Raw genomic sequence first — 26647 nt, 5'->3', positions numbered from 1 at the left:
CAGAATGCTACCACCTCAAGTCTACTACCTCTAAAGTGGTTAATATTAGCAACATTCTACATTAGCTCCTTGCACACACTTCCTCTGGCCCAGGTGTTGCAGTGAATGCAGTTTGTTCTCACCAGTAGTTTTGCCTGAACAACACGGTGAGACATCTAGCTATAGGTCACTCTTCTTAGAGCAGGCACATGTAGCTATAAGAACACTGCAGTGAGACTGGAACATGTTTCCAAATGCAAGTAGTTGTACTAATTATCAAGCCCAGCAAGGGAGAGGAAACTCTAATAATAGACTTCTTCCTGAATCAAAAGGAACGGAACACAATTTGTTTTCGAGTCTGATGAACAAGGAAGTTCACAAGGTGATGAGTTTTAAACATAAAAGGCGCTTGAGGGTGATTGGCCATCTAGGCCTCATCTAGATTTAGCTGCATCAACACTTGCATAAGTGGTGCTACCGCTACTACTTAGTTTGGTGAGATTAACAACACAGACATTAATAAGCAAAGGGATTCTACAAAAAATAGGCAAAGCAAAGGTAAGTCATCTGATTCCCCGCCCCCCTTTATAAATGATAAGCCTTGGACACAAATTGAAGCAGCAAATGGAAAACATCACCTTATAGAAGTTGTGGCTTTTCTACCTTAAGCCCTTAAACAAGTAAACTGAGCAAGTAATCAACTCTTAAAAACTATCCTCAGTGTTTGGGGGAAATGACACAAAAAATTGAATTCTGTGGTTTTATATATCAGGACATAATAGCAATCATTTGTTCCTTAGCAGGCCTTAAAATTAGATAAATACAACCTCAGATGAGCAACAACACATGGCATATTACACTGTGTTAGGAAGCTCACTGGGTGACCTTAGTCGAGTCACTACTTTTCAGTCTAAATGACCTCACAGGGTGGTTGTGAGGAGAAAAACTATGCACACCACCTTGCGTTCCTTGGAGGAAAAGTGTGATAAATTGCAAAAATTAGGTGAACAAATAAAATATTTATTCCTAAATTGGCTCTACAAAATGTTTATGATGGGGAAAATGAACATCTGTTACTGAAAGAATGGGTTGAATTCATACTGGGTGCAGTCAGATTGGTGGTACAAGACTTTGGAGAGCAACTGAAAATGTGATGTCAGGGCAAAAATATGCCAAATTCTGGTTCGTGGCTTCTGCAGAAAAAACTAACTTGTCAAATACATTTGGACAAGGGGCAGTCAGGAAGTACGAATTTCTTTGCTGTATGGCAATACTTTAATTTTACAAATCCGCAAGAAGCACAACAGCAGCTGCTGAAAATTTACTTTGAAACTCAGGGAAAGTAAATTGAACTGTCATCTAAATTAAAGATTATTTCCCAAAATGTGAATACTGTGATCATCTCAATCATTCATGACCAATAACAACAAAAACCTCTTAATTGGTAAAACTGAAGCCTTAATGTACTAGTTACAGCTATGCTGCTTTGAAACAGCAAATATAAAAATGTTTTTTTACGCTATCACTGATGAGGAATATTGAAACCATCTTAAAAATAAATCCCCAGTTGTACTCTTCCCATTACTCTGCATGTTAACAGAGAAAGTAATACCACGTTTGTTGAAGCCAAAATGTTTCAAGGACTTGAGCTGTTTTTGGGAGGCAGTAGAAGATTTATCACAAGAAAGGGCCATGGCAAATTATCAGCTAGCTGAACAAAAATACAGATAAGGAATCAATATAATGGTAGTTGTTTAAACAGGGTGGAGTTCGCCTAACAAATGTCAGTAGAAGCCAGGGGTCAGCTACCTTTTTCAGCCATGGGCCGGTCCACCGTCCCTCAGACCATGTGGTGGGCCGGACTATATGGGGGGGGGGGAGGAATGGATTCCTATGCCCCACAAATAACCCAGGGATGCATTTTAAATAAAAGCACACATTCTACTCATGTAAAAACACACTGGGCCAGACTGAGAAGGCAATTGGGCCGCATCCAGCCCATGGGCCTTAGGTTGCCTACCCCTGGCATAAGCCCTGCACGAGGTCTTCACTTGCTCAACAGACCTTTGTCCGGCTGAAGACAAGTAAATTCCCTTCTCCCTGCAGTTAGTAGAGAGTAAATTGCCTCCTGCAGCCATATAAATTAAATTACCTTGAGCTGGAATAAGGCAAACCAAGGATGCAAGATCAAATGTGGAAGAGCCATCATCAGGATCTTCCTATTAATTTTAAAAAAACATTTTGTGTGGTGGGGAGGAGGAGAATGGGAATGAGTACTGGAGAAAGTGAGGTTTAACCTTCCTCACCATTTTCCTAATTTAAACTAGTTCCTGCTTTGTCTCCATTTGCTATTTTCCATGCAGGAGAAAACATACAGGCACTCTGCACTTTAGGGCAGAGAGGCATATAGAAACATGTTAAGGGTTTAAAAGCCTCTGTACTGTGCTCCCTGCATGAGTGCTTTCCATTTCACATTTAATTTTATTTTGACCCTAAGATCCGTTATACATACACCCCTAGCAGCACACTTGCTACTGCCTCTGTGCCCGCACTCAAATCTGTAAGGAGCATCTAAAGTCTTCCAGCCTACATTGTGCTTTGGCAGGCATTTTGCAGGCTGGGTAGACCCTTAGTTCTTCACCTACCTAACACCCAATTCTGTAGCTAAATATTTCCCCAGAATAATCATGTTCTCAGATTAAATTCAATGTTCCCTAGAAAATTGCAATTAATCCATGTACTGTATCCAGAAATACTTCTTCCCACCACACAGAGCATGTATGTTCATAATGCTTATATCGCACTTATATAAGCCCAAGAGGTTCTCAAATTTGTTCACAAAAGATGTCTCATCATAAAAGAATTACATTGAAATCTGGTACCAGAAACAACGCAGTGTCCCTATGGGACCAGGGTTATTCAGTTGTTATTTCCTGCCATCGTCCTTGTCTTCCCTGGTGTTGCCTCTGCCTACATCCTCTGAAGTAACAAATGCCCACAGACTTCACCGCTTGTGGCAGGAATTCACAGCCTTCCTTCCACTGTAAACCACAAGACGTTGCTGGCTGAACACTGAGCTCCCTGAACTCCCTGACTTAAGAAGTGCGTCAGCAGGCAGGAGCTTCCTGGACATGAAATGGATTTAAAGTTTTCCTCGAATCTGTCTCAGAGCACACTGTACCTACTAAGTACAGTGGTACCTCTAGTTACGAACTTAATTCGTTCTGGAGGTCCATGCTTAACCTGAAACTGTTCTTAACTAGAGGCGTGCTTTCGCTAATGGGGCCTCTTGCTGCTGCTACGCCACCGGCACACAATTTCCGTTCTCATCCTGGGGCAAAGTTCTCAACTTGAGGTAAAACTTCCAGGTTAGCAGAGTTTGTAACATGAAGCGTTTGTAACCTGAGGCGTTTGTAATTCGAGGTATCACTGTGAGGTTCCCTAATGCTCAGATTGAAGCTTGAGTTTAAAACTTCCCAGGTGGCCTACGATTGTGACTTGTTCAGTGTTAAATACAAATGCCATTATAATCAGCACCCAGCCAGCATGGAAATGAATGAGTGGAGCATCTTATTGAACATGACAATCCTCTTATATGAAGGCACCATCTGTTTGAAGAGCCAGTCCAAGACCAGCATGATCCACAGTGGTCCCTCTTTCCTCCCCCATGATGGCCTTTGATTCCCACTTCAGCCATCGGATGAGGTTGATTTCATCCCCTACCCCATGTTCCCGATTTAGCTCTCCACTCACCCCTTCTTCCCTGGCCAGGGTGCGTGTTCCATTTTGTGATTCTCCTCAGGTGCCAAAATGTCTTGAGCTGGCCTTGAAAATGAACCACAGAGACTGGGTTAGGAGGAACAAACTTTACTTAGCAATGAGCTGCTACCAAATTAGTATACCAAAAAAATGAAACTAGTCAGCTTTTCCTGCTGGTCTCACCCAGAATTCCCCCATGCAACCATTTCTAAAACTCTTAATTCCCGCTCACGTTACACCTGACAGCAGACTGAAAAGTATTGCATTTCTATAGAAATTATAGAAATTGTTTCTAAATTGGCATCTGTATGTTTAATTAGCATGTGCAAATAACTCTCCTCTTTTTTGGTGGTGCATTTCCTCTTGTTTGGCGATGTTTCATGGACCACCCTAGTAGCTCCCCTCAAGTCTGGTAGCCATTTTAAAGCACAGAAAATGGCCGATAGCCAGCAGTTTCTCCACCCAGCTCCCCATCTTTAATGAGTTTGATGTGTCTGGGCTTCTATAATAAATATCACTTCAGCACTAAAGATGTGGAGGGAATCATTCCCTCCACCCTGACCCTTTCCTTTCCCTTTGGGCAAGTTCTTTCGAGGTGTGTTTGCTAGGAAGCCCATGACACAGAGATGGGAGAGGAGGAGGAGGAAAGATTTCTTCAGCAAGCTTTGACAAATTGCTGCTCTTCCTTTCTATGCACAATGCCAACTGCTTTGTCACAAGGCCCAGTGGCAGCACGGCCTGGCTCTGAGGCTACAGCACACTAGCCCTGCTATTCAAAATGCAATCCATTCTCACTTGCCCTGCTGCCAAAGTGAAGTCAGTGTTGGGAATAAATAGCACGAGGAGCGTGGGAAGGAAGAGTGGAAAGGGGGGTGTCAAATTGGAATGCACAACACATACTCGCTCTTTATATCTTTTGTCTCTTGCTGTTATTTTTGCCTCCTCTGAGCTGGAACTTGCACAGCCATGGCAGATTTCTGTGTGCAAGGAGCAAAGGCTTGTAAGGAATTCTGCCCAGCTTCATCCCATCCTGGGGCACAGCAAGTTGGGAAACAATGCAGAGAAAACCTTGGTGGGGTATAAGAATGTCCACAGTGCATGACAGGGCTGCTACAGCCCAGGGATGAGTTTTACAGATCTGTGCGACTAGAGCAACATTACAGGACTGGATGAGTTCTTTTGTGTTTTATTCTGTAGAGCTGGGGCTCTATGCTCCATATGTTCTGATTTGCCATAGATAGATAGAGTCTAGCCGAAGCCATTACCAACGATTGCCTTTCAGATAGAATCAAGACTACGTTCAAAGAGTACTTCAGCACACTGCCTTGTCATGCAGGGCAGTAATACAGGGATAGCTAACGTTTCCTGGCCAAAGAACCATGGCGGGCGGGGGAGGGGGAGAATGTGCCAGTAGTGAGTGTGACCACTTCACATTTGCTGTCTCTCACACACTCTTGCAGGAAAATACACAGATAGGAATGGATCACTCCCTCCACAGCTTATCTATGCAGATCAGAAAAGGTGGGCTATCACCCCATCTTTCCTTATCAAATGACAAATTGAACGACTAGGAAGGGAGTACAGTGGTACCTCGGGTTACATACGCTTCAGGTTACATACGCTTCAGGTTATACACTCCGCTAACCCAGAAATAGAACCTCGGGTTAAGAACTTTGCTTCAGGATGAGAACAGAAATCGTGCAGCAGTGGTGCGGCAGCAGCAGGAGGCCCCATTAGCTAAAGTGTTGCTTCAGGTTAAGAACAGTTTCAGGTTAAGAACGGACCTCTGGAATGAATTAAGTATTTAACCCAAGGTACCACTGTACTTGGCATTCCCATCAGGGCAATGGGCAGCACCCACCCCAGCTCTGTGCCTATTTTATTTTTGTGTCTGCTGCCAAAATCAGCAGGGAGTGGGACATAGAAATTTGCCGGAGGAGCCCCCTCAAATGGGGACTTAGCAACCCCTACTCTAAACAACTAAAGCAGGCAGTTTCCTAAGTATAGGTTGCCATCCTGCAACCTACACTGCGAGTCCCTGAGCATTGCACCCATAATGGTTTTGCTCTTTGTCAGCCATGTAAGGAGAGGCAATAAGTTTGCGTTGGTTTCCAGCAAAGTGAGAAGCAAAACGGGACGTGCAGTGAACCATCTATTTTGTCTGGTGTCCCAGCTCCAGAACAGCACGTGCCACAGAAGGTAAGAAATAAACAGAGGCTTCAGGCCATACTATTAATGCCTGAGTCGAGAAGGACGTGTGACCAGTGGGTGGGTAGGCCTGGCAGAGTTTACATTCCCCCAGAAGCTGAAGAGATTATATCCAGTGTCACAATTCTGGCCAACATAGCCCATAAATAGCACACTGAATAAACTTAATTTGCCTTGCCAGGCTTCACAGAGTGATTTAAGGAGCACACTTAGTTGCACTTTAGCACAGTGTCTCTACGCAAGGCTGAATACAGAGAGAAATCTCCCTAATGTCAGTGAGAAGCTAAATAGTTTAAAGTTCATCAACACAAGAGCCTGAAAATTCCTTGAAATCGGTTACCATAGGAAACAAGACTTGGCAGGAACCTTAACGGCTACGATACAAAAGTGCACTTGGATTTTATGTTCTTCAGGCTGCTGGGTTTTTTTTAGCTGAAATACATGTTGCACCATGTTTTTGATATCATCCCGAGCATAAACAAGTAAATCAAAAGTGAAGCCCACCAAGAGTGTAGAACCACACCCAGTTCTATGAAATAATTCTCAAAAACGACATGAGGTTAGCAGTAAACAGAGAACAATCAGCCTACCCTGCACTGCGATATTAACAGCTTCCATTTGTAACTTGGTTTCTCACTGAATTAAATTCACCTAAAGAGTGCATGGAACCATTTTTCAGATGCAGCTTGCCAGAAAGTGCAGCCTCCACGCCATCACATTTTTCATGGCTTACCACAGCTCTGTATGCGCATGTGTGAATCAACCCTAAGACTTGTTTCACTGTGAGATAAGAACGCAACAGCAAGAGAAATGCAAGAATACATGGGGCACCCGTAGTAGTAGTAGTGAAGGAATGAAGGTGAAGACAGGTGACCCCACCTAGGCCCGAAGTCAAGCCCCCCCCCAAAGCAGGCTCAAAGCTTCTCAAAGCTTTTCCAGGCGCAATATTTTTCCCACCCGAGGGCAAAGCCTCATAAGGCTACAGTAGTAGTAGTAGTAGTAGTAGTAGTAATAATAATAATTTATCTATACCCCGCCCTCCACAGCCAATACCAGGCTCAGGGCGGCTAACAACCAATAATAAAACAAGTTGATTAAAATACAATTTAAAAAAGATTAAAATACAACATTAAAACATTAGGATGCAGCCTCTTCACAGGAGGAGAAAGGAAAAAGAAAGAGGGGGAGGGAATCAAACTGATTCTAAGCCAAAGGCCAGGCGGAACAACTCTGTCTTACAGGCCCTGCGGAAAGAAATCAGATCCCACAGGGCCCTGGTCTCATGAGACAGAGCATTCCACCAGGCCGGAGCCAGTGTTGAAAAAGCCCTGGCTCTGGTTGAGGCTAATCTAACTTCCTTAGGGCCCGGGACCTCTAGAGTGTTGCTATTTATGGACCTTTAGGTCCTCCGCGGGGCATACCAGGAGAAGTGGTCCCTTAGGTATGAGGGTCCTAGGCCGCAAAGGACTTTAAAGTAGAGCCCACTATTTGTATTTCTCCAAGAACAGCACCTGTTTAATCCCAATGCCACTGCCATGATGCCAACCAGGCAAACCCAAATGCAGTGTGTATCCTTCCCATGAGAATCTTTTAAAGAATGGACAATCTCAACAACAAACACTTTGAAAATAGGCTGTAGTTTTTCTTAGGGGGTGCTTTAGGAATTTGACGTTTGTTTCCAGTGCCAGCAATGGTGTTAGCCACACACACACTTGTGTATACACACATACAGGCCCTTCTCCTCATCTAATCTGCATGATATATCACCTCATGGTTGAACCAAAAGCTTGGAAGAGGGCAATTTTCATCTCCATCAGGGCACTGGGTCTGCATCAGGTGTGTGGGGAGCTCTTGGCCTGCCAAATGTTGCTGAACTAGAACTCCCACAATCCCTGTTCACTGGCCATCCTTGTTATAAAGTGCATAATCTCTGTTGTTTCTTCAGCTTTGTAAACCGCCTTGTGTATAATAATACAGCAAGGCGGTTTACAAATTAAAAGCGAAATGAAATGGAACTCTACCAAATTTATATTGCATAAGCTTTTGTGGATCAAAACACATTGATCACGAAGTAGACCCTAGCCCACAAACACTTATGCCACTATAAACCCATGGGCGTTTCCAAACTATTGTGATTTGGAGGTGGGATCCAATCACATATCAGCAAATTCAGACTGCATAATTGAAGTTGATTTGGAACATGGGTGCAACTCCGGTTCCCGGCAGAAAGGATATTTTTTGCTGAAAGGAAACTGAAGGGAAAATGCACTGGAAAGTATGGGAAAACAATTGCTCTGTCATATAACCTCCTTGCAAATAAATCAGGATGAATGCTCAAGAAGCAGGTTGTCTGGAAGCAACCAAGCCATCTTTAAGGTGCCAAAAGACTTTCTGTTGATTTCACTAGTGGTCTTCAGAGTGCTGCACTAGGGGACAACAAATATAATAAGGGATCCCACAGCCGTTACATGAACAAACAGGGCTGAATATGGAGTTAAAATTCTGCCCCTTCAGCACTCCAGTGCAAGTTATAATGAAGGCACAAGGTGAAGCAAAATGGAAGGCACTGCCAGGGTTTATACATGCTCCATGATTCACAGTCAAGAACATACTGTTCTGGGACAATCAGACCAGCACACCATACTAATAGTCCACTATTTGAAGGCAGTCATCCTACACAGCATCATGGAATTACCATATTTATCTCTAGAAGGATTCAATATCCTCAGAGTTCTTTGTAGATATACCACTGGATACTCAAGTCCACCTTAACAGTTTAGTCACCAGCAGAGCTGTGGCATGAATTAAAGGTTTCATAATGGGAGTGTTAATGGTTTTGATATTCTATTCCTAGTTCCTTTCCCCTGGGAAGCAAACATGAATAGAAAACTACCCATTTACTGTAATAAATGATGCAGGAAGAGTATATTGATGTAAGAATCCTCACCTACTGACTTCACTCAAGCGGCAGTGATTAACATCCAGTATGAAGATCCCATTTCTCATTTCCACCCCACAATGATTTTATTAAATTGTAGGTTCAGGAGGGCGCCAAAGTCTTCCGAGTCCAGCTCTGCCAGGCCCCAGGGAAGATTGCTTACCACAACACACATACCCCATAATCCTGTCCACAGTGTAGTGCATAATGCAAGGCATCAGAGCAAACAAGGTTAAACACCACAACAGAGGACCTGCAAATTAGCCAGCCCCAGATAGCTCAAGAAAGTGAACCACCCCACATTCTACAGGAGAAATAAATTAGCTGAGGCTAATGGGGGTTATATTCCAAGATGATCTAAAGGGCACCACATTGGCTACCCCTAACCTGAGTAGACGAGTCTGAGAGGATACAAAATCACACGGGTGCAAGGTGCCAGAAAATTCATAGCAGTTTTTCTTGTGAAAGGGGGATATATATGTGTGTCAGTTGGCTTTATGTTAAAAGCAATCAGATCAGTAAACCAGGGGTTTGCTGACATGCTTACACATTTACTATGGAGGGTCAGCGGTCACACAGCAATTTCTTTTTACTTAGCCATTCAGTTTTCGATCTGCTTCTGGCAAAGCAGCAGCAGGGCAAGGAGTTCACATAACTCAGAGATCAACCTCCTTACCGTTCATTCACTTATGCTGTACTTCCACATTTAGCCTGCCCCAGGGTCACAAAAGTCTGAATTCAAATACTGCATGTTTATTTTTAACTTCTTGAATGGCTAAGCAAAAGATCCTTGATAGGCACACTAGGACATTTAGCTTCCACATTCAGCAGGAAGCAGATCTGTTCCTGAGATTCCACACAGCATTTAACGTAGCGTAATATCCCCCATTACAATCTAGCAATGCTCACCACCCCCAGGGTAAACGCTAAAGTGCACCAGCCATAGGAACCTCAAGCAAGTTTGCATTTTGTCCTTTAACTTTCATTTGCACGCTTGTTGTTTTTTTAACACAAAATCAAAACAATTAAAAGAGGGAGAGAGAAAAGGCAAATTCCAGTTATTGAAAAGCAATGGGAGAAGGGAACGGACTACAAGGTACATAATGGCAAAGGGACAAGAGGTTCAAATCCTGTGGATCATCACTTTGGTAGTGGAGATTTAATCTAATCACCAATTCCTCTTTCTCCCAAATCTGCGTGGAAAAATGTAATCTTTTAGATTACAGTGGTACCTCAGGTTAAGTACTTAATTCATTCCGGAGGTCCGTTCTTAACCAGAAACTGTTCTTAACCTGAAGCACCACTTTAGCTAATGGGGCCTCCCGCTGCCGCCGCACCGCCACTGCACCATTTCTGTTCTTATCCTGAAGCAAAGTTCTTAATCTGAGGTACCAGTTTTGAGTTAGCAGAGTCTGTAACCTGAAGCATATGTAACCTGAAGCGTATGTAACCCGAGGTACCACTGTACTGTACTGCTGTAATGTGCACAAATAGCCACTAGGGGCCTAGGAGCCAACTCCTAGGGGCCAAGGTCCCTTTGCCCCCCCCATAAAATATTTGAGGGACCCCCAGAGTTGAGGGGAATTCCCAATCAAATGGTGTGTGTGCTGTGTCACATGATCGATTATGCGGAACAGGGTTTATCTCTCCCCCCCCAATTTTATTCAATATTGGCTGATTAACATTAACATTCTGTGGCCTTTTAAATGTGTTTGTGGGAGGAGGGTTATTAGTTTGTGCTTGTTTTTGCTTTGTGATATATTTTGTTTTCTCATTTTAAGTTTTTATGTTGTAGACCGCCCTGCGATCTTTGGATGAAGGGCAGTATACTATTATTATTATTATTATTATTATTATTATTATTATTATTAAGCATACAGGCTTTAGGACCCAGTTGAAAAGTCAACAATTATATCTGGGATAGGTATTTGCAATAGAAGTCAGCAGCTGTTACATATTCTGCACTCATTCAGAATCCAAATAATGTTCACTGACATTCTATCTCAAATGGGTGCTGCTTATTAAGATTGACATGGCTTCTATCTTTATTTATTTATTTATTTATTTATTTATTTATTTATTTCACTCCATCCAGCAACAAAGGCTCTGAGGGCAGGGCACAGCAACAGTAATGACACAATAAAAGCAAAACAAGAATACAAAAACCAGCTGAATCTGACACGGGGACAAATAGAAGAAGACACCTTCTTTATGGCTCCCCTTTATGCCATACAAAGCCCAACAAGATAATGACAAAAACCCACCAACAGCATACAAATCAATATGGCTAACCTGATCCATAACACCCACCCACCCCACTCGCACATGAAAACAAAGACCACCACAGCCAACCACAAATGCATATCCACACCCTAGGCCAACCCCAACCTCTCTCACCACCAAAAGAACACAAGTGAACAGCAAAGAACCGGCACAAGCAATGCTGACACCAAACCCTACATATAGTAAGTAAAATAGAAACATTGCCACCCATACCCCACCCCCACCCATCTTCCCCCCCTCCACCTCTTTCCCCCTTTTCTTCCTAATGTCTCAACAAATGAAACTGATTTGTCAAAATGTTACTGGGGGGGGGGAATACAAGAGAGAGACATTGCACATACTTTTGTAAATCAAGAAAATCTTTAATAATAATAATAAGAAGAAGAAGAATAAGAATACAAAAACCATTTCCATCCAAACATGAAAAAGCACAATAAAATGGCACATCTTAACAATGAAAACTCAGCAGGCAACCACAGATAGATATAGACGGATGTGTTGGGGGGGGGGGGAGAGAGAGAGAGAATCAAGCGTGGGAACATTTAAAAGCTCTTTGCCTGGCACTGAAATGATATAAGCACAGGCACTTTGCAAGCATCCCCGAGAACACTGCAGAGGTGGCGTACCAGAAGCAAAAAGACTCTCTCCGGTCATCACTTGCTTTGAATGACTAGGGCACCCCAGTTCATATTAACATCACAGTGACTGAGCAGACCACTAGGGAGGAAGACAAACATCTGTCCACTAAACTATGTAGGGCTTTAAATCTCAGTACCCACAAGTTGAACGGACTCTGAAACCCATTGGGAGCTGGTCAATCTGCTAGCATGAACTGGAAGTGTAGAGGCAGCGTGGGGTGGGCACACAGTGGATTTTCATCACTCGTGATGAAAAAAGTGTCTTTAGCTTTGCTTTCATCTCTATCAGAAGCTCCCTTATATTATCATTATTTCTTGACTTTATATACCGCCCTATACCCGGAAGTGTCAGGGCTGTTCAGGAACACAGGAACTGTCAGGAACACAGGCAGCTGCTTCCTACCAAGCCCAGCATTGTCTACACTAACTGGCAGCAGCTTCAGAGTTTTCGGACAGGAGCCTGACTTGGCGTTGCCAGGGAGTTGGAGCTGTCTACCCCTGAGCCACAGTTCTCCCTTCACTACTGTGCTGGCAGCTCTGCAGGCCCTCATGCAGAGGTCTTCCCCAGACATGTTAGCTGCGATCTTTTTAACTGGAAATGTCAGGGATCCTACATGGGATCTTCACTGGCAGAAAATGTGGCAAAAGAACTTGAGTTCAAAATGGAGAATGAACACAGGTTTCCTATGCAATCCTAGGCATCCCATTCCTCTTCCTCTCCGTGTCCAATTCATCCCTTGACTATTTTAATGGCAAGGGGGTGTCTGTGTTTTCTTAGTGTGTTTAGGTTCCCCAATGCAGTGCCTGTGAGCACAAATGGAGCCCTCAGAACACCCACCTTTGGCACCAATAAAAAACATACAGTTGTTTTGGCTTTTTGCTTGCTTGTTTGGCAGGAGAGTTGCCTGCTTTTTTCTTAGTGTCACGGGGCACATGTGGCTGTTTGCTCTCTTTTTTTGTGGGGGCTGGGTTCTGAACATTGCCAGTTTTTCTTCTGTGAAATGGGTATATTTTTGGTGCCCACAACCGTTTCTTTGATTTCCATCTATGCCCCTTGGCCCAGTATCCTTGTTTGCTATAAAGTACAATGGCACAGTGGCAGTGATGGGGGAAAATCCTTTTCTTCAATAGAAACACCTGTGAGAATGAAAAGAAATAGGTTTTTCATGAAAGAAGCCACGTGGCCTCTACTACTGCTGCTCTGACCAAACTCTGCCGGTCATTATTCACCTCTGCTTAAGAGGGCTTGCTTGGATGCTGAAGCTCCAATGTTAAGGAGGAAAGTTTGGGCACATCCACATAACTGCAAAATCCTCCTTTTAAATGAGCAAAGGGTGCCACTTAGCGACAGGGTGCTGGATGGACTGTGCCATGCGATGCCAGTGGTCATTCATATCGTTGGGTCCTCGTTTCCCCAGCACAGCCTGTCCTACAAGCTGCTTGCTTCTGGGACGCAGCTCATAAATGGAAATGAGGAGAGCACAATCCCAAACTATAGGCTGAGGCAGGTGGAACAGGAATGTTTCATTGAAGACAGTAATTGATGTGAGGGTCTTGGGCTTGGATTTCTGATGCTTCTGCTTATGGAGATTGCAGAAGACATCGATCCTTGCATATATACCTGGAACAGAAAGAGCATCAGAAGGAGTGGCAACATGAACACCAGAGTCTCTGTCAATTCTGGAGTTATTGACCCAAGATCACAACTATTCCTCTGAACTGGGCAGAGATTTAATAATTTATCTTTTCCTTGCATTGAGGCTGAGAGGGAGGAATTTGACGATTATTGGAAGCAGCAATACCTTCTATCTCTGGGAGAGGGAGGACTACAAATGTCTGTGACACAGCCATATAGGAGAGGCAAAAGGAGGAAGAATCTAACACTGCAAATGAGATATAATGAGCTAAGGCTTCAGAAGCACTAAGAACAACATACTCTGGAGCAAACTGGATATGCATATTAATCTCTAACTTGGTCGCAAGAAAGCAATTACAGAATATAAAACAAGGGTTCTAGTAGGGTTGCCATATTTCAAAAAGTAAAAACCAGAATACATCGAAAGCTTTTTTTTTAGGAAGACCCCCAACATTCTTGAGCTTTTTTTTAAGGAAAACCCAAAAGGGCAAAGTGTTGCTTTTTGGAAATTCACCCCACCTTTGAAATCCCAGTAATGTCCAGGATAATCCGGATGTATGGTAGCCCTAGTTCTAGAGATCTTTTGGAAGTTTAGATAAACATGAAACTCATATTCCAGTAAAACAAAAAAAAGCAAGCCTGTAGTCCTCATCTTTGTATGGAAAAGCCTTGTAGTTTTGTATCTGCTGGTGTCAGAGCTCAAAGCTGGACTTCCATTTATCAGAAGATGAGGGTCCAGGTCCCTATATAGTTCCCCCACTCCCTTCAATTATTATAATTTGGTCATTTCTCCAGCCCACCTATCTCAGTTTTTGTGCTCTATTGCCTTTCAGCAGTATGCTACATCCATTCTCTTCAGTCACATCTTTGGACCACTTCCTGCACTACAGCCTGAAACAACTTCAAGGGGACAGAGATAGTGAGCTGGGATTTCAAGATTGACTTTATGCTTTTAATGCATGGGATGAGGAGAAAATGATCATTTCCCAAGACACTCTCCACCTTCAACTATTACTGCTACAGTGTCTGTAGAACTTTAATCTGGCTCTAATGATACCAAGACTCTACATCTCTGGGTCAGTTTTTATCAACATATTCAAGAATACACCTCTCTTGTGAGTCACCTCTTTCCAGGTGGGACAGCAGGTCCGAAGGAGGCAGCACCCAAACATCAGGCAAAGAACAAGAAAACAGATATATTTACGTTTCTCTGGACTGTTGTACAAGAAGGCAGTTTTCACTTTTAGTAGCCCAACCTCTATCTTCTGAGAGATCGGAAGACACTTCAGTGACACAAGAACTTCTCCGACTGTGTCCTGTGAAAAGATGTAAGGGAAACGCTGGAGGGGAAGGCCAGCAAATCCACTTGCAATTCTCCTTCAGCCTTACCAACCTTGAGGCCCAGGAATTTCCTTTGGATTGGAATGGGGGAGAGAGAAATCAGCTATGGCTTATTGCCACCCGCTTTTTATTTTGTGTCTGTTTCTTACTCTGCTTCTATGGACAAGGGGTGGCAGTTTCTTCCTGTGGATGCTTGTGGGCAACAATTCATGGTGGTGAAAGGTATTAAGTTGTTCAAAAGCCACAGAGTGAAAGTCTACTTGGCACAGAGTGGGCTATTCTAAGTGAAAAACAGGGTGGGAACTATTACTAAGGCCATTGGTTGTTTAATCTGTTCGAATGTATTGTGTGCATGTTTCTGTTCTACCCAGGAGTTTGGTTAAACTGGCTTAATTTTTGTTGTTGTACTTTTGCTTGTTTTCCTTACAACAGAACAGTTAATTTCTTGTTTATTTGATTTGGTAAGATTCAGCATGTATATTGAAATCCCTCGGGCCTGTTGTCTTTTACATTTCATCTTGTTGGTTTCAGCTTGGTTTTCCAGCTTGCCAAAATTACATTAAATCTTAATTCTGTCTTTTATGGTGTTAGCTGTTCCTTCCAGCTTTATGTCATCTGCAAATTTATAAGCATCCCATCTATAAATAGGAACTCTGCAGCTCTGATAATGCACAAATCATGTCTTCGTACTTTTGAGAATTTTCTGGGTGATCTCTCTTTGTGGCAGTCTCCTTGTGTGACAGAAATCCACTTGCACAAAGGGACTTTCTATTTCTCCTTTTCCATCCCACTCTAACCCCCCTCCCCACCAGGCACCCTCAAAATAATTTCTGGAGTGTTCCCTCAACACTTGGGAGCAGATTTTGTGGGTGAATTGAAGGCTGCAGGGGTGAGAAAGGGAAGTAGATGCCCCGTTCCATGAGCAAGTGGCTGCTTGCACTACTCTTGATCTCACCTTCTGTGTCAATAACCTGGAATTTTTATTTTGTAATAAAAAAATTAATGTAGGATTTTGAGAATTCTCCCAAAGTAATGAAGAAAACCCCCACTACCTTTGTCGCCTTCTGTAATTCTTCACAGAATTCGATCTTTCTGGAAGTATTAAGTGCATTCAGAGCTATTCTCACTTCCCCCAGAGGCATATGCCGGGAATATCTGTCAAAGTGTTTAACCTATGGAATAATTGACATCATAAAATAATAACAATAACAATAACAGTAACAGTAATAATCTGTATTGATTTATGGTGTTTATTCCTGAAATGTTTCACATGCATTTGTCCCTGCAATTCTATGCAATTCATGCATAGAAATGATGATGATGATGATGATAATATACTAATGGCCCTATAAATTAGGCCGACGGTATTATCCCTATGGATGGTGGACTGAAGAGAGATAGTGGTTTGCTTAAAGCCACACAAAGAGCTCAAAAGTGAGGCAATATTTAAACTGAAGATTTCTACACATAGACCACCATAGTATATGAAGTTTGAAAAGACAAATCAATAGGTCATAGTCAATTAATCTTTACTCAGAGTAGACCCATTAAAATTAGTGGACATGACTAACCGAGTGTAGTCTGAGAAACAGTTCAGGCTTCCTCAACCTCGGCCCTCCAGATGTTTTGAGACTACAATTCCCATCATCCCTGACCACTGGTCCTGCTAGCTAGGGATCGCGGGAGTTGTAGGCCGAAAACATCTGGAGGGCCGAGGTTGAGGAAGCCCGAGTTACCGTAGTTGAATACAGCCCAGTATTTCCTGTAAAGGTCATAAGACCTCAGGGGAATTTCCACTCAGATATGTAAGACGGTGTTGAAATTCCAGGCCTTACTCTGCTCACGCAAATTGCTTAAGGAACATTTTCCTGCGTCATGTAAGTTGACCCTAGATGCTGTTTCTCAGTTCAGGTGTTATTAATGTGATTTCCACATGAATATTTTGCTTTTCATTCCAAGTGCAAAAGTTTGCACTCCATTAATTAATTATGGCCTGGATTTGAACCCATAGTACAACAATACAACCACTACCCCACACTGATTTTCTGGGAAATAACCTTCATAATTATTTTACACTTATTTGAACAGACACCCCACCATATTCCTTATAACACAAGTCCCATGCTGTTGCTTTTCCCATTATCTGATTTGTTCAGTTGCCGCCTCCCTTTCACACTGGGGTTGATAAAAGCACTATTTCATTCACCTCATCAACAAACACGTCAAAATTTTATCCATTTGCTTTTTTGTGTAGCTCACAAAAACAGTTTCTCCTACATGCAAGATAAAATGTAGGTATGTAGTCCACCAGGCAGCCTGAGAAGCTTGGGGGAGGGATTTTTAAAAAAAAAATTTAAGAGCCCAATATATTGAGAAAAAAGGAAACATACGCTGACAGGAAATGCACAAATAGCAGTAATGGGGCACCATGTGTCAAGCCAAGCAAAAGGAATGGAACAAAGTGGAACAGAGGGCAACCGCATGTACCCCATGGTTGCAGGAAAGACATGCACTTATTTGAGATTTCCACAAGATGGAGGCATTGCTCCATAGGTAGCTGAAAGATCAGCAGTTCAGATCTATGATGCACCTAGTTTTTTATTTACAATTTGAAATTATATCGTTACATGCTTTGAAAGGGTTTTCTGCCCCACCCCACTCCTCAAACCACATGACTAGAGCCCTGTGTTTTTTTGAGGCAATTTCTTCCCTCATTTTGAGAACAGCGGCTTCATGTATGAAATGTCATAAGACTTCAGCTTGCAAGTCTCAGTCTTAGTTAGTTGGTGTTAGGGCAATGGTGATGCTTCGCATCTGTATGTATCTGAAAAGCCTACCAAGCTGGAGCTTTCTTTTCTGTGTATAACTTCATCCAGAGTTGTTTTCTAAGCCTACTATTTATACAGCAGATCTGGACCTTTCTCTGCTTCTGTATGGTGGCTGGTACTGCAAGCAAGATCTACACTTTCACTGTGCGTGTATCTTATATCAGATTCCCAATGAATTACAATGGTACCTTGGTTCTCAAACGCCTTGGTTCCCAAACGCCAAAAACCCGGAAGTGTTCCAGTTTTCGAACGTTTTTCAGAAACCGACGTCTGATGCAGCTGTTGGCTATTGTTTCTGGGGCGCCTGCACCAATCAGAAGCTGTTTTCGAACATTTTGGAAGTCAAACGGACTTCTGGAATGGATTAAGTTTGGTGCTTTTGTTTTTGCTATTTATTTTGCGTTTTTGTCTTTTAGGCTTTTTTGGTTAATTTGTTTTTGTGACTGTGTGGAACCCAGTTCAGCTACTGACTGATTGATTGTGTGACCGTGGAAATGGTTAAAAGCCCCCCACCCAAACAATGACTATCAGCAGTGCAGGTAAGAAAAAAATATTAATGTTAATTTTTATCATCTACAATACTGTCTTATTTTATAGTACATTGATTAGTTCTTTCATTTTATGGATCAATGGTCTCGTTAGACAGTAAAATTCATGTTGAATTGCTGTTTTAGGGGTTGTTTTTAAAAGTCTGGAATGGATTAATCCATTTTGCATTACTTTCTATGGGAAAGCGCGCCTTGGTTTTCAAACACTTGGTTTTGGAATGGACTTCCAGAACGGATTAAGTTTGAGAACCAAGGAACCACTGTATACCCCAGCCAATCCACACTTCACAAGATAACAAAGATTGCAGGGCATAGGGGGATGGAGGAGTGCTCAGCCCCACCTGCAGCCACTGCTTTCCTCTTGCAACTGCCCTCAGGCCCCCCCTCCTCTTCAGCTAGGCTCACTTCCATTTTGGAGCCTTTTTGGGGTGGACATTTGCAGTGAGGAATCAGGAGCCGGCAGAAGAGTTCAGTATCTCCTCCTCCTCCTCCTCCTGGCTGGGAACTGTGTCTTTCCCTCAGCTAGGAGAGATGGCACCTCTCAAATGTGTGGGGAGGACCTATACATGATTTTGGCAGCTCGACTGTCTATTGCAGTTCAAGGGAAAATGGCTCAGAATCTCACATTGGACCGATGGTACCACCCCTTACTGCATGTAGATGTGACTTGAGATTTAAACAAGGGCTGGAACTTCCAGATGCTTTCCACATGATATGGTGTTGCCTTCTTACACATACATACAGCAAGACCAACATTTGCAAGGCAACCCTCGTTACAAGCCTGGGAGATTTGGAATTACACTTGACTTCAGTATACTTTATTTATACGAGAACAACCTCCATTTTCATCTCTCTCTCTTGGGACTGGACTTTGTTACTCACCTTAAATACAGACGAACCTATGTTACATGCCTCCTATTTGTTTCGTTTTTTCCACCTTTAAAAAATATTTCTTATAACTGTCTTTCATGTTATATGTACACTGAAAATCAGCAACAGCCGATTTTCAACCAGGGGGGAAACCAACATAACATTTCACAAGGACAGGAAGAAACACCACGGACAGAATAATTGCCAACCAGGAAGAACAAGGATATAGCTTGAGTGCCTCACTTGTAGTTCTATAAATCATCTAATGTGTCAGCACGAATGGAAGTTATTCATATTGCAGTTGTTGTATAAGGGATTCTTATTTTGACTGGAATGTAATTGAAATTAATAAGATTTTGGAACGCAGAAATAAAGAAAATAATCAAACCATCAAATCTAGCATGCAGGGGGCCACCTAAATTATATAATTTAGTACAGTGTTACCTTGGTTTACGAACTTAATCCGTTCCGGACGTCTGTTCTTAAACCAAGGCACGCTTTCCCTAGTGAAGCCTCCTGCCGCCGGTGCCCTTCCACCGTTCAGATTCTGTTCTTAGACCAAAGTAAAGTTCACAAACCGGGACATTACTTCTGGTTTTGCGGAGTTTGTAAACCGAATTGTTTGTAAACAGGGCTGTTCTTAAACCGAGGTACCGCTGTATTTGAATGAATGGTATTAGAAATTGTATTATAATTTGGTATTGTTATAATGAGGCTATTATTGGATTGTAATTGAAAAATTAATAAAAATTCTTATTAGAAAATATTTTAAAAGTCTATTTAAAAAAATATGTGGGGAAGAGGAATGGAAGAGAGGAACCTTGGGTGAAGCAGGTCTCTGGGCTACCGAGGAGAGGAATCAGCATAACAGAAGCATGAGAAGGGACCCTGAGGATCATCTAGTCCAACCCCCTGCAAGGCAGGAATATGCAGCTGTCTCATACTGGGATTGAACCTGCAACTTTGGAGTTCTTAGCACCATGCTCTAACCAACTGAGCTATCCATGCTGACCTCCTTAATATTCTGGGGCATATCCACTCCCTTGAAGCCGCCTGCCACTGATTCACCCGAGCCCCCACCTGCTTGCGCTACAGCTTGGTCTGAAGCAACAACCAGGCTCACCAAGACTCCATTACCATCCACTGAGACACACTAGCATGGGACTCACCCATATCATCTGGCCTACTTTTTTGTGGGAACAGAAGTTTAGTGCTAAAACACTGAACCAGGAATGTGGGAAGCTCTTCTCTAAATGCGCCCTTCTGTAAAACTATAGAAGACTACCCACTATCGCTCTCACCTGTAACTTGATGCTGCTCGTTGTCAGTTCGGCCTCCTGCAGAGTACAAGTAAACTGATCCCCAAAGTCTGGGCTGCTGGAGTTCTTTGCAACGTGGGTCTGCCATTCGTGGACAATATACTGGAGATCAGGAGACTGGGAGGAGGCCCAGCTCAGCAGCCTAACCTTGACAAAGGTATTGGTGCACTGTTGGATGGGTAGGCCCAGGGCTCCTGTGACGGTCAAGAGGAGCTCCAGCTGCTCTTTGTTGTAGAGAAGCGAGAACTTCAATTTGCCTGGATACTCATCAGAAACAACTACATCACTACTCAAGTTGCCCATTTCATGGCTATTTTCTGAAGCTGGTGGCGAAAAGCAGATCCCAAGCTTCTTGAGCTCCTTTTGGATTCTTTGGATCTGGACAAAATGAGAAAGGTGTGCTCTTAAAAGTGACTGACTTCTGAGTAAACAAGCATTGGGTTGAACTGTTATAGGCGTATTTATTTATTCATAAAAAATACTTGTATACCACCATTTTAAAACGATCAAATGGTGGTTTACAACAATTATAAATACACAATTAAAAAACACAGATCACTAGCTATTACAGAAAATGTTTTTCTTAATTGTCTGCATAGGCCTGGCAGCATAGAAAAGTCTTCGGCAAATGTTTAAAGGTTAATGCAGAAGACGCCTACTGAATCTGTATTCTACAGGGCTGGGCCAATGAAAGGCTCAGTTTCATGTAGATGTCCAAGGAGTTCCATCAGCTTGTGGGACAACCAGTGACGCACCTATGGATGATTTCAGTGATCAAGCAGGGAAAGAAGTGTTCAGGCAGCCCTAAGGTATCTTGAACCTAAGATAAATTAATACAAGGGCCTGGAACCTGGCTCAATAGTGGATGGGCAGCCACTGCAGATGTTATCACCATTAGCAGTCTAATGGTGTCCCCTTCAGCAGTCTGGCCGCCACTTTCTGCAGCAGCTGGAGCTCCCAAAGAACAGATATCCATAGAGCACATTGCAGTAAACCAGCCCCAGTGCATGAACTACAGTGGTCAGGCTATTCCTGTCCAGGAAAGGCTGTAGCTGACCAACCACACTTTGGCTTCTAGCGACAGGAATGTACCCAGGAGCACCCAAGCTTACATATCTGCACTTCCAGAGGAAGTGCGACCCTGTCCAGAATGGGTAACTTGCCTACCTCCCAGACATGCAAATCACCCTCTCAAAGAGCTTCTGTTTTTCCAGGATTTAAACAGTTTATTGGCCCTCAACTAATCCAGCACTGCATTCGGACACCAGTCCAGAGCTTGCATAACCACTCCTGATTCAAATGTTATGGAGAAGTTAGAGCTGTATGTCATCAGCATACCAGTGACACCTTGCTCCAAGACTCCTAACGAGTGCTCCCAATAGCTTCATATAGATGTTATATTAATTATATAGGTTCAGTTGATTAAAATAACATAAAACAAAACCCCATTTAAAAGAGTTGTAAAACACTTCAGGGATTGAAGGGTGGGGTTCTGATGTTATCAACACCAGCCAGTCACTGCTATGCACAGCTGCACACTGATAGATATCTTTATTGTCATTGTCCCATGCAGAACAATGAAATTGAAACAACCAATTTACCCCAAACTCAATCCCAGGCAGGTAATTCCACATATGGTTGCAACCAGGGATTATTATACTTGCCTTGACCTCTTGAATATACTCTCGAGCAATGCCAAGAAGAGGTGTCTGTGATCTTTCCCCCTCGAAGGCAAGCTCTTCTGATATCCTTCTCCGGGCTTCATTGGCAAATTTTCTTTCTGCAAGAACAAACATAGCTGAGTGCATATCATCAGAGACAAGTAGGTCCATACATGAATATAAGGAGGGAAGGAACAAATATTTTTCAAAAAGGATCCTTGATGGGTCGGAGCAGGAAAGGGTGGTATCCATTGGCCCTGGTTGGGCAGAAGACAGAAAGGGCAATAGGCAGAGCTAGGGTGAATGATAGGCAGAGCCAACTAATATCAGTTTCATCCCCACCCTCCTCCCTTCTGAGTTATGTAGCACTGAGACTAAGGAGGAGGCTGAACTGGAGGTACGAAAGCAGGTAGGTGGGGGCTGGCTGAGAGCAGACCAAGGTTGGTGGGCAGTGCCCCATTCTCCTGGGTGGACCAGCCTCTGCTTGGTTGGAGGAACCCATAGAAAATTGTTATTACAAAGTAATGAGGTCATAAGGAAATGATGCCTCCTACCAAGTTTTGCATTAGAGTATTGTACAATAAAATGAAAAGCTGCTCACATAGGTATCATGCAGCACCTGAGCCACACGTTTGTCAGCATGCACCTAGATATACAGTGGTGCCTCGCAAGACGAAAAGAATCTGTTCTGTGATTCTCTTCGTCTAGTGGTTTTTTCGTCTTGCGAAGCAAGCCCATTGACGGATTAGCGGATTAGTGCTATTAGCGGCTTTTAGCGGCTTATCTGCTGATCGGATCAGCTGATAAGCGGCTTAGCGGCTTAGAAAAAAACCCGCAGGAACTCGCAAGACATTGTCGTATTGCGAAGCAAGCCCATAGGAGATTTGTTTTGCGAAGCACCTCCAAAACGGAAAAGTCTTTTGTCTAGCGAGTTTTCCGTCTTGCGAGGCATTCGTCTTGCGGGGCACCACTGTAATGCCCTCTTTGTGTTTTCATGCACCTGTGCAGCTTCCATGCTTGCAATTCCCCCCATTCAGATTAATGGAAGGAGAGGGGATGTGGAAAGGGGATCCGCTCGCAGAGCTATACCTCCATTGACACAAATGGGGAAGCTCTTCTAGAGAGCAGTTGCACCTCTTCAATTGCCTTCAGTTCTTTCCTAGTTAGGCTGCAAGTGTTCCTGACAAGAGTAAGAAGCAAACCCAGGAGAGCGAGGCTTATTCAAGTCACACTCCAACAAGCCTTGTCTTTTTGTGATAGGTCATCGTGATTTTCCGCCTAATTTGGCTTAGTCCTTGATATAATTGTTCAACCCAAAGGAACACATGCTTCTTATCCACAATGTTCTCTGTAACGTACCTTCCCATAATCTGCTGGACTTCCGGCATCTGCTCAGTTGGCAAGTCAGAATGATTAATGCCACCACCAGCAGAAGAACAGACAGTGCCAACATGCCATATTTCCAGATATCGGGGAAGGGCAGCTGAAGTAGGCTGAGCTTTGGCTGGGTCATAGCTCCCTGCTGGAAACAGAATGGATGCCCTTCAAGACTACTAGCAGTCACATCATGTTCAATCTGTACCATGGAAATGGAACCACATGGAACAATGTCCTTCAGATGTTGGGCTCCCAATCCTCATCATTCCTAGCAAGTATGGCCAATGAACATCTGGAGGGTACCACATTGGTAATCCCTGGCCTAAAACAAGGTTGGCAAGCCTGCAGGCCAGATCTAGCTAGGCAATGGATTTGATGTGGCTGCTAACCCCCTTCTTTCCCCCCACTGAAGGCTGGTCTCTACCATGAATGGAGAACCACAGCTTTGTACTGGGGAGGAAAATCCCCTGTCCCTAGACCCATCACTCAGATAAGAGGTTTCAACTTTTAAATATGTAAAAAGCAAAAGCAAATGGGCAAGTGTTGCAAAATGCCTGAATATGTAACTGCAGGTGAAATAACACCATATCTACATGGCCAGAATTTAGTTTTCAATTAGGCTTATTGCCCTTTCCTTCAAGCTGCATTCCCAAGCTATCCAGCTTGCGAAGGCCAGGCCAGTGACCTGTATGAGCCTTACATTGTCCACTGGAACCTATATGTTATGGGGCCATCTCTTTAACCCTGTTTTGAGTAGCTTGCTTATTAATAAAAATAAGCAGTGCAGATACAGTTCTTCAAGCCAACATGCAGACATGTCACCGCTGCGAAAGCAGAGTTTAGACAAGATCCAAAGAAGCCAACGTGAAAACCTTAACTGTGCCAATGAAGGTGAAAACTAACGGGGGGAAAGCGGTTGCCTGAGTTACAGTCCTGAATTATGGAATCTGCAGCTTAGCAATCGTACTGTGCAAAATATTAACAGGTGTTCTCTTCAAAATATTTTATGCACATATATTTATCCATTCTTTTCCAGATATCTTGTGCCCCAACTTTAAAAACCAAAACAATGATGAGTCAGTCATGCCTTGTTATTCATGCTTACTTGACTCTCCCTGTTGTGGCTGCTGCTGCCACAACAGGGGAGAGGGATCTTGGGTATGCTGATTCAGTGCACCCAATTCCCAGAAGCTATGCTGCTTAGTTCATGTGAATGGATGGGCAATCTGCAGATTTGCTGGATGCAGACAATCTCAGACGGTGCACAGGATGTTCAGTCATTGGAACTCAGGAGGAGATGCCAATGCTGGCAAAGTGCAGCCACACGCCACACCGTGCCTCCTCTTTGCAAGCACCGCTTGCCACAATTCTGATTGTCCTCTAGAGTACAAAGGCATATTCCATGTTATCATGTCTCAGTGGGAATCCACAGGAGAGCCAGTTTGCTTATGATTATCCTACAACAGGTGTCTCAAGCTCCTGGCACACTGTGAACCTACCACCTCCACTTGCCACAACACACCCACCCACCCACTCACCCACAAGCCACAACTTCGAATCATACCTTTTCAGACGCCTGCTTGAGAAGGGAGATCCTGGTGCTTGCTGCAAAAAAGTGGTGTAGGACTTCCAGTGCAGAAAGGGCTGGCATGCTTCACCAGAAAAACAAGTTCTGCCTCATACAGCAAGAAAACTGGGATACAACTGATCTGGATTCATTCTGCAGAGCTGAAAAATAAGATCTTTATCTCCTTTTCCTAAAACAAAGTGCAGGTGCCCAGGTGCCCAGATCTCTTTTAAGGCTCAGGATCAGCATCTGGGACTGCTTTCAGATGACACCAAATCTATTAGCTACCTGCTTGCTAAACATGGAGAATCTGCACTCCCCTGATTTATGTTGCCCCAAAGCGTTTTGTACTTGGCCAACACGGAACCAACTTCCTAGAGCTATTGCACCGTACAATTTAATAGGTATGTTCAGTCACCATGAAACCAGCACATGTTTAGGGCAAGAGTAACTAACCTGGGGTGGCTTTGTGTTTTCCTAAAAGTAACAGATTGCTCCAGAATTCTGATTAGAAATATAGAATTCCATGGAAATTTGGATGCAAGTGTCCTAACAGGGGCCAACTGGGTGATGTGTGCTCAGAGAGACATGCACACACCATCATTCCTATAGGTAAGAGAGTTTTTCAGCATAGGTAAAGGTAAAGGGACCCCTCACCATTAGGTCTAGTCGTGGCCAACTCTGGGGTTGCGGCGCTCATCTCGCTTTATTGGCCGAGGGAGCCGGCATACAGCTTCCGGGTCATGTGGCCAGCATGACTAAGCCACTTCTGGCGAACCAGAGCAGCACACAGAAATGCCGTTTACCTTCCCGCTGGAGCGGTACCTATTTATCTACTTGCACTTTGAAGTGCTTTCGAACTGCTAGGTTGGCAGGAGCAGGGACCGAGCAACGGGAGCTCACCCCGTCGCGGGGATTCAAACCGCCAACCTTCTGATCGGCAAGTCCTGGGCTCTGTGGTTTAACCCACAGCCCCACCCCGCGTCCCCCAGACTGCCAGTTACTCACCTGTTAAAAGCCAACTGATATTTTGCAGAGAGTTTGGCACAAGAGCAAAGGAAACAAATTCAAATAGAATGGAACAATAGAAATAGCATGTAAAGAGGGCTGGCAAAGTACAGTAGTATTTCGTAGCCCTAAGCAGGGGGAAAGGTATTCCCATATAAACCAAGAGGCACTCCAGATTTCTCCTGCAACAGAGGGATCAGGGGTGCATGGGCTTCCTGGTCATACCAAGAACAGTGCAACAGCTGGGCTCATGTGGGAGGGCAGCCCTTGAATTCTGAAACATGTCACATTGTCTATCTTACTAACCTCAGGTGTAGTGGAGGATGCTACCCTGTCACCAGTTTTGAATAAGTTTCAATTTCTTGTCCAATCATCTTCAGAATGTGAAATGGGGGTGCCATTCTGACCTTTGCCTCAGAAGGCAAAATGCCTTTCGTCAGCCCTCTAGTTATCACAATTACACATCTTCTGAGATGCTCAAGGAAGCATATGTGGTTTATCAGAGGAGGGAGAAAGGTTGTTTTCTGCTGCTCCAGAGAAGCGGACACGGAGCAATGGATCCAAACTACAAGAAAGAAGATTCCACCTAAACATTAGGAGGAACTTCCTGACAGTAAGAGCTGTTCGACAGTGGAATTTGCTGCCAAGGAGTGTGATGGAGTCTCCTTCTTTGCAGGTCTTTAAGCA

The 26647-nt window shown here is 43.5% G+C and overlaps 1 protein-coding gene across 3 annotated transcripts; it reads right to left on the bottom strand.

Moving 5' to 3' along the window:
* Positions 1-12594: 12594 nt before the first annotated feature.
* On the bottom strand, positions 12595-25114 carry LOC308573555 (synaptotagmin-5-like). 3 transcript variants are annotated; one of them, XM_081170646.1, is made up of 7 exons: positions 24950-25114; positions 23368-23584; positions 22012-22127; positions 20330-20725; positions 15835-15954; positions 14646-14757; positions 12595-13426 (listed from the first exon to the last, which is right to left on the bottom strand). In XM_081170646.1, exons 1-7 carry the CDS (start codon positions 25034-25036, stop codon positions 13125-13127), a joined length of 1350 nt encoding a protein of 449 aa, XP_081026772.1. In that variant the 5' UTR covers positions 25037-25114; the 3' UTR covers positions 12595-13124. The 3 variants fall into 3 exon arrangements, with proteins under 3 accessions (XP_081026772.1, XP_081026773.1, XP_081026774.1); XM_081170647.1 differs by having other exon boundaries at positions 23368-23530; XM_081170648.1 differs by having other exon boundaries at positions 23368-23527.
* Between the last annotated feature and the right edge of the window lie 1533 nt (positions 25115-26647).

The sequence above is a fragment of the Podarcis bocagei genome (assembly GCF_964188305.1).
Source record: "Podarcis bocagei genome assembly, chromosome: 1".
Classification (NCBI taxonomy): Eukaryota; Metazoa; Chordata; class Lepidosauria; order Squamata; family Lacertidae; genus Podarcis; species Podarcis bocagei.
This window is presented reverse-complemented; position numbering and strand designations above follow the sequence as displayed.

What these genes read in the sequence shown, in the direction of transcription:
- LOC308573555 (XM_081170646.1), bottom strand. Translation starts at nt 25,036, where the DNA reads ATGCCAGCCCTTTCTGCACTGGAAGTCCTACACCACTTTTTTGCAGCA. An exon ending in AGTATATTCAAGAGGTCAAG is followed by an intron (nt 20,726 to 22,011) that starts GCAAGTATAATA and finishes CATTTTGTCCAG; the next exon opens with ATCCAAAGAATCCAAAAGGA. An exon ending in GTACAACAGTCCAGAGAAAC is followed by an intron (nt 13,427 to 14,645) that starts GTAAATATATCT and finishes TTTCTGTTCCAG; the next exon opens with GTATATATGCAAGGATCGAT.